At 38.7% G+C, this 17,298-nt stretch overlaps 1 protein-coding gene across 1 annotated transcript in view; it reads left to right on the top strand.

Moving 5' to 3' along the window:
* The window catches only part of COP1 (COP1 E3 ubiquitin ligase), a 125,042-nt gene that overhangs the window by 12,317 nt on the left and 95,427 nt on the right, over window positions 1-17,298 (top strand). The window contains exons 6-8 of the mRNA XM_032192085.1: window positions 859-927; window positions 10,619-10,678; window positions 12,518-12,594. Coding sequence (XP_032047976.1) covers window positions 859-927; window positions 10,619-10,678; window positions 12,518-12,594 — 206 coding nt within the window. The remainder of the gene's footprint in view (window positions 1-858; window positions 928-10,618; window positions 10,679-12,517; window positions 12,595-17,298) is intronic.

Genomic DNA, 17,298 nt, shown 5'->3' with positions numbered 1-17,298 from the left:
TCAAAGGGCTGGGGAGGAAGAATAAGAATATCTCATGAAAAATAGTTTTCTTGCCTCCTGATCTCTCTACTTTTCCTGTCCCCTCTGTCTTTAATGGTTTGTATGCAATAATATCCTGAACCTTTTTGAGTGTATGTTCACAGTCCTCTAGTGGCAAGTATTTCTGTAGGTGGTGAAATGAAGCTTTAGAATGCTGGGATAGGATTAGGGCTATATTAATGCTAAAATACATTTATTTTTTTTTCCCTGTTATGCACCTCTTCTCTTGCTCTGATATGTTTTTGGCTAATTTAGGTGAAAATATTAAACCAATGGTTGAGGCAAATGACCTGTTATGGAAAGATTGGAAATGGATATTTTCAATTTCACCAGTAATTTTTGTCTTCCATTCACGAAGTCTTCAGCAGTCATCCCTTTACATAATTTCAAATGTTAGTTTTGGCAGGCAGTGTTTTTTCATACAGAAGTAGCATACTGAAGTATGAAAATCACAGAAGTGGACACTAATGATCTTCTAGGACAGAAGATTAGTCTTCAAAGAATCTGTATTCCAAAAGCAATTTCAGGTGCAGTAGACAAAGAAAAGCATTTCCTCTTATTAGTAACTCTTCAGAAATACACAAACAAGAACTGCTACAAGGATTTCTGCCTTCATGTAAAAAGTTGTGATCCAAACAAAACTTTAACACACGTGAGGCAAAGGATAACTACTGTTCTTAAAACTGCATTAACCTATTTTCCTTTCCTTGTCTCTGAAAGCCGTTTTTATGCAAAGTGTGAATTTCTGTATATAAAATGAATGTTTGTGTAACTGTTGGATAGATATTAAGAGAAACACTCTTATTTACTGTGTTACAGGAGTCCCATGCTGCCCAATTGCAGATCCTCATGGAATTTCTTAAAGTTGCCAGAAGAAATAAACGAGAGGTAACTTGCTTTGTTTTTCAGCTGGTGGGGTGTTGTTTGTGGCCTTCTGTCGTTTTGCTTCTGTTTAAGTGATGTGTTAGCCTGACATTATCTCTTTAAAGAAAAAGACAAGGCCTGTTTGGGGAAGTCTCATGCAGATGATATATGGGATTCAAGGGAAGTTAATCTGTTTGTGTGATGCCTTCAGTTCTTAATCTCTTGCCTTTTTGTCTCTCACTGATGTAAATTCAATTTGGAATCTCTATCCTGTAGTTCTCTTCTTCCCACATGCTTTACCAAATTCTTGAAACAAGATATTTTCTGTAATGGAAAAGTTGAAAGCCTGAGGAGGAATGAAACTGGTCTGTCTCATTTTTTTTTTTTTCTTTTTAGCGTATCAAATGCCATGACTAATGCTGTGCCACAAAAGAACAAATAGTCTGTGCTCTTCCTCATTTGTCTCAAAATGAGCCTCCTAAGGAATTAGAGAGGGTTCCATAATCAAATATATTGTCTTTCATGGTTTGGGACTTCTCATTTATAACTGTCATACAAATAGCATAAACCCTGGTACCAGAAATATCCTAGAAACCTAGAGAAATGATGGTGAAAACCACAAAAGGAAAAGCTTTCAGGAGGCACTGTTCTTTGATGCGGAACATCAGACCCAACAGTGTGAATGCAAAGTGCTGCAAACTTGAACCATGTTAAGGCAGTGCGCATGAGAAACATTTTTCGGAATGGTTTGAGGGTCTGGTTGCAGAGTCATCCCGAAGCATGAAGCAGACTATTTGTTTAAGCCTTCAAGGTTAAAAAGAAAATCTTTATTTCTGTTGGTTTTGGTTAAACAGCAAAGGCAGGAGCGCTGTTTGAAACCACTGAGGCATCTCCACATCTATTTTTTTAAAGTGGTAGGAAGTTACTTTATGACACCCCTCAATCCTCAGAATATCTATTTTCATTTTTCTTCTATTCCTAATGTTTAGGACTATCCAGTGAGTTTAAGCAACTTGAATAATCTTTGTGGCAGAACTAATGCAGGCTCCAGCCATTGTCCACGTGTGCTCATTAAATACCTTCTGTGAAAACTTGATGCAGCTTGAAGGACTGTTGCAAGATTTCCCAAATTTCACAAGAACCATGTTTGTCTGGGAGGTGAACTGTGAAGCTGGTGTGGCAGGAGGCTCATACACAGCCGGGGCATCCTTTTTTTGAGTAATGGTTCAAGTGCAAGGCGTTTGGGGGCAATACCAAGAATAAAAAACAATGATGGCTTGGCTTTGCTCTCCTGCAGCTGAAACTGAGTTGCAACAAGTCTTGCAGAAGGAAGTGCTATTGGTGCCTGCCTTAGGTCACGTGTTGAGTGGGATGGATGAAGGGAAACTGCATAGCTTCACTTTTTTTTAACATGTGTGGTGTTCTTCCACTGACTGTGTTCAGCACCTGGGGAACCTTTTCTATTATGTGTGTACCATTGCCTTTAGCAGTAATGGACGGGGACTCCATCATTTTTAAGGCTAAGAACTGGCCTTGGGAACATCCTGAAGCTTATTGGGACAGAGGATTTACTTCAGATCCTTTGTCCCTGCTTGTGTTCCCTCTGGTGTTGAGATTTCTTCTGGTGTAATTTCTTTAACCCTGTCCCCCCCCCCCGCCCTTTGTATCCCAACATGAAATGCAGACTGTCACATCTCAAAAGACCTCTGTGCAGGCCTGTCCGTTCAGAGCTTGCCGTAGTGTTAGCATCTAGCCTTGCCATTCTTCTTAAAGGAAATGAAGCCTTGTCAGACTTGTACTAGCAATCTTTCTTTTTGGTTGATAAGAAACAATGGATAGAAGCATGGAAAATGCAGAGCAGTCAATAAGATAGTTTTGGGAAGATATCAGAACGTGTATTCAGTGATCAAGACTCCAGCTGTACTGCTAGATTAAATTAATCCAGCTGGTACTTCTGCTACAGGAAATCCTAAGCTCCTCCCTGTAGGCAGCAGAGTTTGTTACACATACTACTTTATAGAAAAAAGAAAACAAACACATTTTTATTTGGATAGTAGAACTACTGTTTGGAGCAAGGACATGGCTTATGCCTGTGGTGCAGGTGTATCTGGGTGTAACCTGCATGGAGATGTCTGTGGAAACCTGAGGTGCTAGTTCCGAAGAGGGCTTTAGATGATCTTAATGAAGTAAAGCAGAGGAAGGTTGTCGGGGATATGTATGTATTCTGATGCTGTAGAAGGTGACTTCTTAAGAAGTAAAGATGGAACTCAGCATGCAAGGACCTTGGAATGCTTCTGCAAGGTATTCACTGTAGCTAAGAGTCATGTCAGCAGGCTTTATTTTGTGGAGGCAATGTGAAGGATCACTACTCGTGGTTTTTTTTTTTTTTGTTTTTTACTAATTCAATTGTGGTTCTAGTAAAGATGACCACAGAGCAATTGGAATTTCACTCAGTAAGCTATAGGTGTACCATGTGTGTGTTTTGTTTTGTTTTTTTAAAAAAAGGAAAGTTGCTTTTGTGTAGGTTGAGAGTGCCTGTTTCAAATCTGTCTTAAATGTTTAAAGAAATATGCAATTTCCTTGTTAACTTTTTCTGGTGTGCCTCTTTGAATATTATTTATTGCATGATTTTATTAACAGGTTTTACTTATCAGACTCCAGTTTCTTATGTAGAGACTAGGTACAGTGTTTGCTAATACAATTATTATCCCAGGGTTAGTGTACTTGCTTATTGTTTCATAACATGTTCAGAGCATAAAATTAACCACCTGTAAGCCTCCTTGCTTACTTCACTAAGAAGTTTTTTTCCCTTCTGTTTCCCAGAAATGGTGACTTCTGAGCATATTGGTGGGCTGTTTATACCTAGAAGAAAACTCTATAGACTTATACTTAAGAATTCAGAATATTGCTGTAGTAAAGTCTTTTTGACAAATGCCTCTTCCTTGCGCTTTCATCATTTCTCTAGAAGATAAATGTGAGGTTTAGCACCTGCAGAAGTTTCCATTAGAAATCCTGTTTTGATGTGCTCATAACTTTCCAAAACATTGATCTTTCAAGTTGAAATTTACTGCATGTATTTTGCACGAAGGTATTTGCAAGTCCTTTTTCTTTTAAGGTTATATCTTGTTTTCTTTCTGACCTATGGCAATATGGCAAAAAACAAACTCCTGGCAATACTAATGGGAAAAAAAAAAAAAAAAAAAACTGACTTTGTAAAAGATTGAAAACAAATGGCTAAAGCTTGAAAATACTTTTTCAACAGAATATGTTTTGGAGGGAAGGAATGTATTGATCATCCACAATAGTTGGTTGTCTCAAAAGCAAATGTAGCGTGGCTGCATGCCTTTCCATATGTGTGCATAGTTAATTGAATGCACACTTCCCATTTTTTTCATCCAGCATTCTCTTCTGTTGAAATAAAAGATCCAAGGACTCTAGAAGGTCAAGTTTAATAACAAAATACTTGACTTGGTTTTTCTTCAAAATAGTAATAAGAAACAAAATGACCAACCTGTGACATCTTTAAATTTATATTTTAATGCCAGAATTTTAATGCTGTTAGCTTAGTTGTGTTGCGTAAATACTTAATGAAAGTTAAACTTGAAATACTTTTAAATGATCATGTTTTCGTCTTGAACCCTTTGTAAGAAAGCTGATGATACCAGGTAACACAGTTCTGCTCAGTTCTGTTTTCATTATTTAAGGAGACTTTTTACTAATTGCCTTGTCATGATTTTAATCCTACAACATAAAGCAAGACACCACCACACCTATGTACCTGTGCATATGTATGCTTATGTGTTATGTATAATTTGTCCTAAAACATTTTTAGCATAGCTACTTAATGGAGAGTCTGTTATGCATTTCTGTGAAGTAGAACATTTGCTTGCTGAAGGAAGATAATTAGCTTAATGATTGGTATCACAAATCAAGTTCAGCAATGTGCAGGTGATATCCCCTAGATGCATTCATCCTGCTTTTGACGGCTGTCACTTCATCTTTACACTTCATGGGCTTTTTGTTTCTAATAATGTTTGTTAGACATGAGATATAATGTGACGAGACCTCTTTCATATCTGCTAACACAAGGGGTCTGTTTTCAGCTCTTAAATATCGTGGGGCAGAGGAGTAATCCTGCAGTGTTCTCAGGTTTTCTGTGCTGAGTGCCTGCTCAGCATTTCAGAATCATCATCACTGTTTTCAGCCTCAGATACGCATCTACCCGAGCATCTCCACTTACTCCATATTATGAGCATGTTAAATACTAAAAATAAGAGGAGTTATTAGTTTTTGTGGGATAATTGCAGGGAGTTACAAGCATGAATTCTCCAGGGATGTCATTAGCTTGTTAATCACTTCACCTGTCAGATCTTATTGTTCTGTGCATACACACATGGATGAACTAATGAATAAGCAAGAGGAGGTGACAGAACAAGAAATCTGTTATACTCTTATGTTGTCATATAGTCTTGATTACATTCCAGGACTCCTGAGGTGAATTTATAGCTATAGTACTCTTTCCCTTGCGTTGCACTTAAATAACTGGTATTTTAAATCTATTTGCATTTCTAAGCTGCTCAATTAGAGACATGAGTTCTGACTGCAGTGATAAGCCAAGGATGCAGTTAATGTATGAGCAGCAGGCTAGGGATTACCATAAAAATTTCAGTATATACTAGCTGATTGTCCTTTCTTTCTTCTGTGGAGAGATCTTTCCAAAGAAAGAGGGGGCATCTCTTAACCCTAGGAGCTAACTGGCATTGTGTCGGGATGTAATAAATTCTGAATTAATCTAAATGTTTAGACAATTTTCTTTCTTGCCCTACCAGTCCTTCTCTTGTGATACCCTTCAATCAGACCATATTAGTAAGCATTCAAAGTCTTGCTCTCACAACCCAAACTGGAGGATTTATAGTGGGCAACTGGGTAGAAATTAAAAGTATGAAACACTTTTGGTCAGCCATGTATCTCCACCCTCCTGCTTGCAGGAATTCTGTGCGTTGATCCAACAAGGATGCTGTCTTCAAACTTCTGTTACCTCGTCCCCAATCAAGAAGAAATGGTTGCCATTTGGAGGAAGTATTGACCACAGAAATATTCCCTGCAGGCAAGTCTGCTATGGATGGCCTGCCTATATGCCTAAAAGGCTTGGATTCCACATTTGACCAATGAAAACAACATTCAGAGACTCATGCACTCTTCATGTCTTCATACCAAAAAACATTGCATCATTTTTCACTTATGCAAAGACTTCGTAACATCAAAGCTTTTAGCAAATGGAATTTGATGTCAAAATTTGCAGTTAATTTAAAAGGCTAAAATCTCTTTCAACTCTGAAGATTACTTCCTTGCTGTACTTGCCCTGTATGTTATAATAGGCTGTGTTAGAAGCAATAATGGAAGGAAAACCCTGAGACAGATGAGACGTCCAGCTGGCTTTCAGAGAAATTGATCTAATTCATTGTAGAGATGCAGTTGAGGTATTCAGTTTTATGGTAAGAAACTGTAAATCAGTTTCTTGGGGGTCTGAACTGAGGTTCAGCTGCTAATATACTGAAGTTTATACTCAAGTTTGTTAGAAGACAAGTTGATGGAAAGATAAGTAGAAAGAGATAACATTGGATGAAGTTTCTTTTTTGTCTTGATCTATTGTATGTAGGGTGGTGAAACTTCTGGATCAGAGCATTGAGGGTGTGTGTCTGAACATAATGTGACTTGTTTCTAAAAACATGAATCCTGAAATTCTATTTAAGCTGCTCGGTGGGAGTTGCATTAGTAATTTCACAATATTTCCATTGAAAATAAATTCTGCTATTCTTGTGCCTTTTCTAAAGTTTGAAACACAGTTGATCAAGGGTGTATGGCTCTTTCCCGCATGCATTTTTCGAGGCTGTTTCTTTCCAGGCCTTCTCCTTGACACCAGGAAATTCTGCTGAGCCCTGGTCTAGATGGTAGCATCCTGCATCCATCAGTGAATGAACAAAGTTAAGAAAAATGCCAGGTTTAGTGTGAACAACTCCGATGTAATGGCAGCTTTTCTTGTAAGTACTTAAATCTGGACAAGGAGACCCAATCAGGACTGCTTTTTGTCTGTGCTGTACAAACACAACAAATGAAGTCACTGCCTCGTGGGCCTTCAGTCCAGGAAAAACAGGAAGCACGAGGATGGGAAACAGCTCTGTGCCCAGCTACACTTGTTGGTAGATAGCTGACTGAAATCCTGTTCTGACCATATCCTGGCCTCTAGTGCTGTGTAAACCCAAGTTAGTATTCCCAACCTAGATTCTTGTATGCAAAGTCAGGAGTGTTTTGGTGGTGGTGAGAGCTGTATCTGTGCATAGCTGCACTGAGATGATGTCACTTCATGCACGTAGTCCAGGGCTGAGAGTTGTATTTAGGGAACTCTTGAGTCTGAAACTGTCTAGATATGTATACAAACCAGAGGGTTCTTGGGGACTGCTTGGTGGTCTGAAGGGCTTGGATCTAAAAGGTTATCTAATAAGAAAGCTACGAGAGCCTATGTTCCCTGCTATGGTAGCTCCTTTTTTTCTAACTGCTGAGTCTGTTTCTTTCCTTGGCCATTGCTTTCACTTTTTTTTTTTTTGCCTATTACTGCTAGGTTATTTAAGCAAGCAGGTTGCCAGTAGTCATGCTTTTATTCTTTAATTCTTCAGCAACCTTTGAAGAGTCTGTACTTGGAAGGGGGCTATATTCTGCCTGTACTGGAAGCATTTTTGACTGGTTGTTGTGGGGTGGGAGTCAAGTTGTGTACTCACACTGCAGAGCTGTGCAGCTCATTCACTGTGTGAGCTTGTCTGTCCTTGTAGCTCAGCTGAGACTAGCTCTGAGTTGTGCCTTTAGCTTGTTTTTTGTAACTGACATGCAGCTCCTTGACATCCTATTTTTCCAGGCCATTAGTTCATGACTTGCATGTTCTGAAACTTGTTTTCCAGAGGTTATAAGAACAACCTATTTTGAGATCATCCTTTTCCTTTTGTACACATGCATTTGTGTAATCTGGGACCAGAACATTATACACCTACTTCTTGTAGTTTATCTACTGTGATGTGGAAACAACTAGGTGTGTTATAACTGCTGAACTGAAGCCTTCTGCTTGTCCACGTTGTTCCTTTCAGTTCAGGGAAAGCATCTGTGTCGGGGGAGAGTTTATACTATGTGCTTCTATTTTAGCACTTATTTAAGCATTCATTCTAGGTGTTATGCTGACTTAATCTAGAGCCTGACAGGCATGATTCTGCTCGTCACCAGGACAGGACTCGGCTTGATTTGTTATTATTATTATTATTTTTTTGGTGCCCAACAAGATTGAAAATCAAATTAAGGGCCTATAAGTCTGGATATACTACAAGGACTATAATTTATCTAGCTTTCCCTAAATGTTCCTCAATGGCTGGCAATTTATAAATCAGTCTCTTTATTCAGAGTTTAATTGGAATGAACATGAACAGATTTAAGGGCTTTGATAGATTAAAGCAAAACCATGAAACACTTAAGTTGACCTACCAGAAAAAAGGTCTCTGCATGGGCATTAGGAACCCGTTTGCTGATGGGGGTAAGAAGTCTCTTCCTACAGTAACCATGCAATGCACTTGCCTTATTTTTAGGCTTTACCTGTGAAGCTTGATAGGTTCAAGTTGCCCCAATGTAACTAGAAGGAAACTTTAGCCCCAGTAAATTACGTTCCAAATCTGGTTCTTTTGGTTCTCTGCAATATTTAATGAAAGCTGGCTGATAAAATGCCTCTGCTCTGGTGCCTATAAAAAGTTCTCCTGTTTATGTGGTGACAACCACCATCAGTTATTTTTCAGTATTCTCGTTTGGCTATGAGCCAGGGCATTGTAGAATAGCTGATTTCCTTGCTGTAATTTTGGAACTTCTCAGTGTGTTTTTGTAACTTCATTTTTAAATGAAGTTTATGAAAGTGGGGGACTAATGGTATTTGACTGCTAGAGCTGAGTACAGGCAGGACCCATGCTGTGTGAGTGTCACTTAGCTTTACCACTAATCTTGGAGCTATAGCACCACCTGCTATTCTTGCTGTAGGTTTTGCAAGTGAAAATGGAATTATCTGTTATGGTGTAGTGGTTTGTAAATTATATGTGGCAGTCTAGGTTTAAACCATTAAACTTGTGCTGTCTGTGACTAAAATTAAGTATGAACTGAAAACTTCAGAGTAGAAAGATTAGGATACAGGTACAATCTCATGTTGTTCCACAGAAGAATCGGCCATAGAAACAGACATAGACCCAGCAGTCCTCTCCTGCCTTCAGGGACAGGCGTTCTTAATGTTGAAAAGGTAAATTAGAGTAGTGGGTTACACATAAGAATTAGCAATGCTGATCAACAGTGGGAATGTTATTGATAGGGTTTGTTTGCTTAAAAACAAAAGGCTGTCATTTTAAAATCAGGCCTAAGCACTTGAGGGAGTAAATCTTTGGAAGTATTTTGCCAAATGTTCTTGGGAATATGTCATACTAAGTGTACTATGTAATGCGATACTAATAATTTTGGGTTTGGACTATTTGATATTCCCTTGTAAATTCTGAAAGCAAAAAATTTGTCAAGCCTTCAAAAAATGCGTTGTGCTTAGTGTGCTTTCAGTGGACTTGCCAACTTGGTAATAGCTTCTGGTCAAATGCCACAGTGCTAGCTGTCTGCAGCTTTTTATTGCGAGTTGAGGCAAGTCAGCTGGGCTTCCAGTTCTCAATTTCTTCATTAGGGCTGTGTGTCTTGGTGAACCAGGCTTACACTGGAGCTGGGATTGGTCAGGGTAGGCCCGGACTTGGAGCTCCCACCTAGAGAAGTGAGTCTGCTAGAGTCTTGCAAGGCTGGGCATAGCATGTGCGGGTGTTTGGACAAGAGAGGTTTGCTGAAGTAGGGTGGGGATTCAAGCTGGTAAGCAGGGGATGGTCTTGCCTCGGAATAAATGGTAGTCCTCAAGTCCATGTCCTCTCAGTTATGAGAAACGAGCAAAGCTGGGATATTGACTGAAAAGTATTCCCCAAAACCAGTGTGACCCACAGAAGGGAAAGAGAATGACCGAGTGTGTAAGTTCCTGTCTGACCCTTTCAAAGACAGCCCTTGGTTAGGTTGACCACTGTCTGTGAAGTAACTGAGGTAAGTAGTTCACCTTGAAAGAAACACCATGATGGTTGGTGCCAGGAGCAAATCTCTCCCTGGTCATAACAGGTATTTTTTGCCAATCTGAAAATCTTGCCAGTAACATTAAATTATCAATTGGCAGGTTAGCTGCCAGTGAGAGAAACACCCTTAATAGTTTTAGTAAAGTATTTCATATTAAAGGATAAAATGGTTGCTGTCTTGTTCATGGTGTTTTTCCCAGATCATGTTCAGTGCTTGTAAACTAGTTGTAAATACCTTGCATGGAAGGTAAATATCTTGCATGGGGGACTACAGAAGCATTACTTGCATAATGTGGGTCTCTTTGTGATTAAAATCCAAGTACCTCATGCTCTTGTTTTTTTTTTTTTTTACCGTTACATGATAGCAACTTTGTCTTGAATGTAGTTTGCATGCCTACTTGCGTTAATCTGTGCATATGAACTGCCTATTGACTTTTGAATAATGTAGTATGCTAATTAAAATGGTTAAGGTTTCTCCCTAAAGAGATCTTTCTTTATGGTGGTGGTGCAGTGCAGATTGATTTAGATTTCTCTCATTCTCTTATCCACAGCAATTGGAACAGATCCAGAAGGAGCTAAGTGTTCTGGAAGAAGATATTAAACGAGTAGAGGTGAGGTGCCCCAATGTTCCAACTCTGGCAATTTTTCATTTCCATCAAGCTGTCTGCCTTGCTGTGGGGCTGCTGTGTTAAATTTATGGTGTTGGGTTCAGTAATGGGAAAACGAACAGATGATGTTCTTTCTTTAATTTGTTCATATAGTTGATGTGTGCAAGCTGCAGGTTGGTAAGAGGGCGCTTTATGGAAACTTATCTCTTATATAATAATATCTTTCAATTTCTTTGTATGGGTAGTAAGTATTTTAGAATAACCACCAGAAATCAACAGCTGGTTTATTGATTGTAACTGATTTTTGTTTGTTGCCCTATTCTGGCTGTTTGCACAGGGTATTTAAATTTTAAGTGTGCCACTGTTAGGATGGAGATGTACTGGGGTGCACGAGAGAGCTGTAACACAGAGGCAGGGTAGGAACAGAACCAGCTCCTGTCATGTCAAAGCAGAAAGAATCTGCTACTTCCTGATGTAATTCTTCTAATTTTGGTAGGGATCTCTTTAGACTTTAAGAATTATTCTTTAAGTATTTGTAAACCCATCAGCGTAATCTTTCTGTACTTATTTAGTTCTTCAGGTTTCTGTTTGGTCCTTCCCTGTAATCATTTTAGTGTTTTGATTGTGAAATAGGCAACTTTCACGAATGCATCAAATTTGGCCACCTCTCAAAAACAGAGTTCCCTTAGAGCTTCTTGGAAATCAATTTGCATGTCTGCTACTTCACTGCCAGCTTCCATGCACTGCCCAAAAGCCTATTAGGTTTCTTCATTTACTTACAATTCATATAAATGCTGATGAATAATCAAAATATAAATAAAACTGACAACCGCCAGAACTTCCCTTCAGATGATAGCTGCACAAATTATAGCTTGGTAGGTAACAAGCTGGCTTTCCTGAATCTTCCCATTCTTGGGAAATAAATATAAATTTGCTTGTTAGACTGGTAAAATAGGCCTTCAGATTTAGGAGAAACTATTCCCAAAGCTGTTGGATTCCTTGAAGAATATCTAGCTCCCTGCTTTTCTGCTCTTTAATCAAGTCCTTCAGTGGACGGCAGCTGGAATATGCATCCAGTGTGTGACAGTGACCTTACGGCTGACCTCTGAAGTCTGGGAAGTCTTTTGTCACAAATATCTTACTTTCTACCTAACAACTAATGGGCACCTAGTGGGAATTTAAAAAGCTCCAGTAATGTTGTCCTGGAACACCTTGCCCCCCTACCTAATGAGCTGCAGCATCCTTCATAGCTTTCATTTCTCAAATGGGTTAAAGATAGAATCTCCTACTGGGTGCACTGCAGTGATTTAGTCTTCAAGTGACAAAGCCAAGTTCATGTGCAAAGTTTCTGTTGTGCATCTGTCCCACAGAAGGTTGATATATCCTCTTTCAAGTCTAAGGCACGATGCCACCTTTGCTTTGCCTTCTTTTGGCCGTTCTTGCCCTGACCCACATCCAACATGACTTTATAGCTGTGAAGGCTATAGATAAAAGCTTGCATCTATGTCAGAAGTGTGGTTAGAGCTTGCTTGTTCTGCTATGTTTGAGAGGTACTGGGTTAGAGGCCATTGATGTTAACTGAATCATTTTTTTTCTTTTTGAGTATAAGCTTCATAACTGCTCTTTTGGGGCAGGGGGGGAATCACTGTGGAGTTTCATAAACACAATTGGAGCGAAACTGAAAGGAAAAGTATGACGACTTCTAGGTGGAAGCTGAAGAAATGCAGATACAGTTGGTTATTTGCTTGGAGGGGAAAAAAACACCTCTGTAAATACCATATATTGAAATGTTCATGTATTCATGTATTGTCAGCTTTGCTGTAATGTGGCTTTCTGTTTCAGGAAATGAGTGGCTTGTATTCCCCAGTCAGTGAGGACAGTACAGTGCCACAGTTCGAAGCTCCTTCACCTTCGCACAGGTATGGACCTTGCAACTCGGAATGTGGATTTGGGACTGTACATATTGCACTATACTTGTTAGTCTTTTCCATGCAATGCACAAAACACAAACAAAACTAGACTTTGGGTACCATACAGTATTTACCTGTTCTGTTTTTGATTGATACAAACTCTAGTAGAAGAAAGCAGTGAAAGCAAAGAAAGCAAACACCATCTGAGACTATAGTTGGATGAAAAACCACATCTCTTACCCAGATACTGTGGAAAGCTGATAATTTTAAATGTAGAATGGATTAGTTAACTTGAATTCTAGGCCTTTGCTATGGTATGAAATGTTACTATTAAATACATACTACCTTTCCTGAACACTATGCAGTTTTGTTTTGCATATGAAAAGTCTAAATTTTGTATGATACTGTTGTCCTATAGCTTTTCCACTCAGCATGAGTGTCTAAAGGTATAGGCTCACAGAATCAGATTTAAACAGAATCAAGAGTATGCATGTTTTAATGTCTGATTTGATTTAATGAAATATATTTCTAATAACATACTTTCAATATGGATTTTTGTCTGAAATATTGCATAGTCTGGTTTCTTGATGACAAAATTGCAGATGCTTCTTATGTCCAAGTTGCACGTGCCAGGGTTTGTAGTGTTCCACTTCTTCATAGCCCTATTTTTTGGCTGTAGGAAAGCTCAGATTTTACAGGGCCAAGTTATGTTATTAAATGATCATCTCTACTACTTCTCCCAAGTGTATTTTCCTAATAGTAGAGTTCTTTGTGGTTGACTTTGTTATAAAATTTTCTCAGTACCTTTTCTACAACTAGGGGTTCTAAACCTGGTAGTACAGAAGTGAGAAAGAAACGATCAGATTTCCTCTCCTGGACACATTTCGGTATAGTGCTTTGTTATGGAGCGTAGCAGTAGCAGCTGGGGCTTTTACTGAGATGCTGTTTCTGGATATAGAGACAAGTATCTCTCATTTCTAGGAAATTCTAGTTGGCCCTGAGGGAAGGGATGGGAATACGGCCAAGATGGATGGGAGCAGTGTTTGTTACTCTGCTGTTTGCCCAATTTTTGGATGCAGGTGCATCTTCATGTGGGTTACTGCTGTTCTGCTAAGCAGCAGTTTTGTGAAGATGAGATTTTTGTCAGGTTCTACCAGTTCACCGGTTATTGGCTATTAAACAGTTTTGCTTGTGGTTTGTTTCAAGTTACTGCTACTTGAGGAAAACTTAGGCATGGGTTGGGCTGGACTTGTTACTTCTATGTTGAATGGCTTCAGGCCTAGAAACCTTTTTTCTAGGAAGATTGTATTTATGAGTAGATGTGTGTTACTTGGGGCAAGTTAACAAACAAGCTCCCAAAGAACTTTCTGTTGAAACCTATTGACACCTGAGAAAATATTTTAAGCCCAGGACTCTTTGTGAAAGAGTTCACAAATCTGCTGCGTGTGACCTATACTGGTTTCAGTCTACTGAGAGTTCTTACTATTTCTCCATGCCTGCTTATTTTGTGTGCTAGGGTCAGTTGTTTTCAGTTCTTCCTTTGGAAGATGCAAGATAATGTCTCGAATATTTCAGGGAGCTTCAGCTAAGGTCTGCTGGGAGATGGTGTGGATCAGATTATGGCAGGTGCAGAGACCATGAGTTTGTGTTTTTGCCAGGTCTTATTATGTTTGTCCAGTTCCATCTTGGCTGGGTCTTGAACCTTTGTAGGTTGTTTTCCCCTGTTACAAAACAATACCAAGAGTGTGGTAAAACGAAGTGTTTAGGGTTTTTCTGTAGTGTTTGGAGTTGCCTTCTCTCTCAGTGTAAGACCTGCTTTTCTATTTCTTACTGACACTGCTGCGTTAGAGGTAGTTCTGAGTGTGCAAAGAAAATAGTAGGTGAAGGTGGTGTTTGAACAGGTATCACTTTTTGCCTGGCTGTTGCAGCTTCTATCCCTGTCCTATTCAGAAGTTGTTTTTATGTATTTCAAGTAATTGAATTGGCTTAAATTACCCAACCTCTGATTCCGGAAACTTCTACCCCTTGAAATTCATTCTCTTTTCATCATTAAATAAAAGTTCTGGAGAGTATCTCATGAATTAACTGTTACTCCTTATTGGAAAGAATAGTGCAGAACAACTGATAGGAGCTTTAATCTGCTGGTTTTTCCAGTTCTATGTTAACTGATATATTTAATCTTCAAAGTGCATTTATTGATGCTGTGAATCAGTAAGAATGAAATACAAATGTTTCTGAGATAGCTTCACTTCCTTCATTTAACTTCAGTTAGAAGTTTAAGTATCTGCAAGTTTAATATTTTAACAGAATTAAAATAGTATGTATATTTAATAAAGAATATAACTTGTTAACATGCTTAATACACTGAAATTAAATAGTCATATAAATTTACTATTTTGTGTCATAAATAGCACAAGGCCAAGGATCCAAGCTGAGATCTAAAAAATAGTTTCTTTAGCCTTTGAATTTAAAGCTCAAGAATATAGTTCTCTGGAATTCCAAGTTTTATCTGGTCTCTGGTGACTTGCCCTTATTCATCTGCTTCCTCCGAATTACAAGCTTGCTCCATTAATTCTGTGTCTTTTCATCTTTAATAGCTTTGTTTCCTATCCCAAACAGATTGAAAATGTGAAACTACAGTGCCTCCCACCCATCTTCCTTTTTAAGTCCCTTAGCAAAAAAGCGAATGCTGTCGTGTTCAATACACTCTCTGCTTCAAGAAACAAACATTTTCCCCTTTATGCTTGTTCAGGGTATGATGAAATATTCAATTGGGTAATAGCATGGCACTTGTTTACAGGATTGCAGATTGCTGGGTTTGTATACTAATAGAGAACAAGATGGGAAGAATAGGGAAAAGAACAAATAGTTCTGGGTAGGGTTTTTCTGAACAGGCGTATGTGCTATTTTTGCTATCAGTAAATGGTGCAAACAAGAGATACAAGTAAGCAACTTCTGTGACTAGCTGTTCAGGTAGTACTAGCAATAACAAACGATCACTCTAATAGGCATTTCTCAGGAAAGATTCTGATCTAAAAATTAGTTGCCTGGTAACTCAGGGTCAGTTATCAAAATCCTGATCTCCTTCCCCTCCATTTGTTCTAATTACTCTTCACATGCATAAGACCATAACAAATGTGATTTATAGACCACAGGTTGCTGCGTTGCTGTTCTTCTTGTTCCAGATTTTAAAATGTGTCATTTTAGTGTAGCTGGATCTCTTAACTGAGCCTACTGCTGCAGCTTCTTAAGAAGAGTTTAGAGGAAACTTGCATTTTTCTGATTATTTGCTTCCTGTTTTTTAAAAGGAAAACATACAAGCTTATGCCAGCTAACTCTGCTACAGGCTCTGCACAGAAATGACTTTGAATTTGTATTCTGGTTAGGGAAATGACGTCTGCACTCTTGAAGGCTCTACATCACCAGACAACCTGCAGCAGAACGAGACTAGACGCTCTAAGTCTCTGTGTTTTGCTGTTAATTGCCACTATACCTGTCTCGGAGTGGAGTACTTTTTCATTGCTTTCCAGCCAAGTGTCTTACTCATGCTGTTCCTGGCAGGATCTGCTGTACGTGTTTCATTATTTCTTGTGGCCACATTCTAATTTAAAGTTCATTGTCCCTGACCGTGCTTGAAAAAGCTCTGCTGCTTTCTCCCTGCAATAGCTAGCAGCAGATAATGATTTTTATCCCTTAGATTTTCTTTGTTTGTAGCTTTTGTCTTGCTTGTAACAGAACTCCAATCAATCTCATCTCGCTAGTTAGCCACTAGCGATACTTTAAAATCATCTCTCATCATCTGTTTCTACTTCCTTCTACCTCCAGGGGAGCTTTAAAACATTCAGAGAAATATTTAAGCACTAGTACCACTATTTTATCCTTCTAGATTTGCAGGTACCCTGACTGGCATTTCAGCCAGACCACTTGTTTTATGACCAAGGATGTCAAGTGTACGCATCAGTTCTGGCAGCTATTACATAAACATCAAGAGGCACAACTGTCTTGTACAAAACCAGGACAAACGAATGTTCTGGCAGCTTTTTAAAGAAACCTTCAATTTTCCCAAGCAGTGCTTAAATCCAGGGTTACCGTATAAGTAAAACTGAGAATAATGAGCATAGCTTCTTTTCTGTCCAAGCCAAGTGACATAGCAGAAATGAGTTACAGAATAAAGATTTCCAGAAACAAGCCATGATGATATTTACAATGTGTTCTCTGTAACTATTAAAACGGTATTCTTTTATGTTAACCTGTATTTTAAATTTTTTAGTAAGTTTTAATCTGGCTCTGGTGTTGTATTCTGATGGCTAAATATTTTGCCCATGTGTATAAGAATACTGAACCACCTGTTTTCTGACTGTATCAGATGCTTTTGCATTCTTTGGAAGTTGAATTTCTGGAGTTAGCATATGTTTTTGGAAACAGCGATTTAAGGTATGCTGTGTCATAAATACTGATTATGCATGGTAGCGGTTTCCAGTAATAATCCTGGCTGTCGGTATTGGGTTTAATTCTATGTTTTGTTGCTGGTATCCTGTATTGATTCAGAAATGCCGTGAACACTTGTCTTCCTTAAGTTGGTTCCTCTATCTTCTTGTTCATGGTGCTGTTTCAAATGTCACAGCATTAAATTTCCCTTTTTTCAAAGGAAGCGAAATCCATTGGTGGCATGTTATTTTCAGAATGTCCTACCCTGCATATTTTGTACAGAAG

The sequence above is a fragment of the Aythya fuligula genome, chromosome 8 (assembly GCF_009819795.1).
Source record: "Aythya fuligula isolate bAytFul2 chromosome 8, bAytFul2.pri, whole genome shotgun sequence".
NCBI lineage: Eukaryota > Metazoa > Chordata > Aves > Anseriformes > Anatidae > Aythya > Aythya fuligula.
The sequence above is the reverse complement of the archived record's forward strand: the minus strand, read 5'-3'. Positions and strand labels throughout refer to the sequence as shown.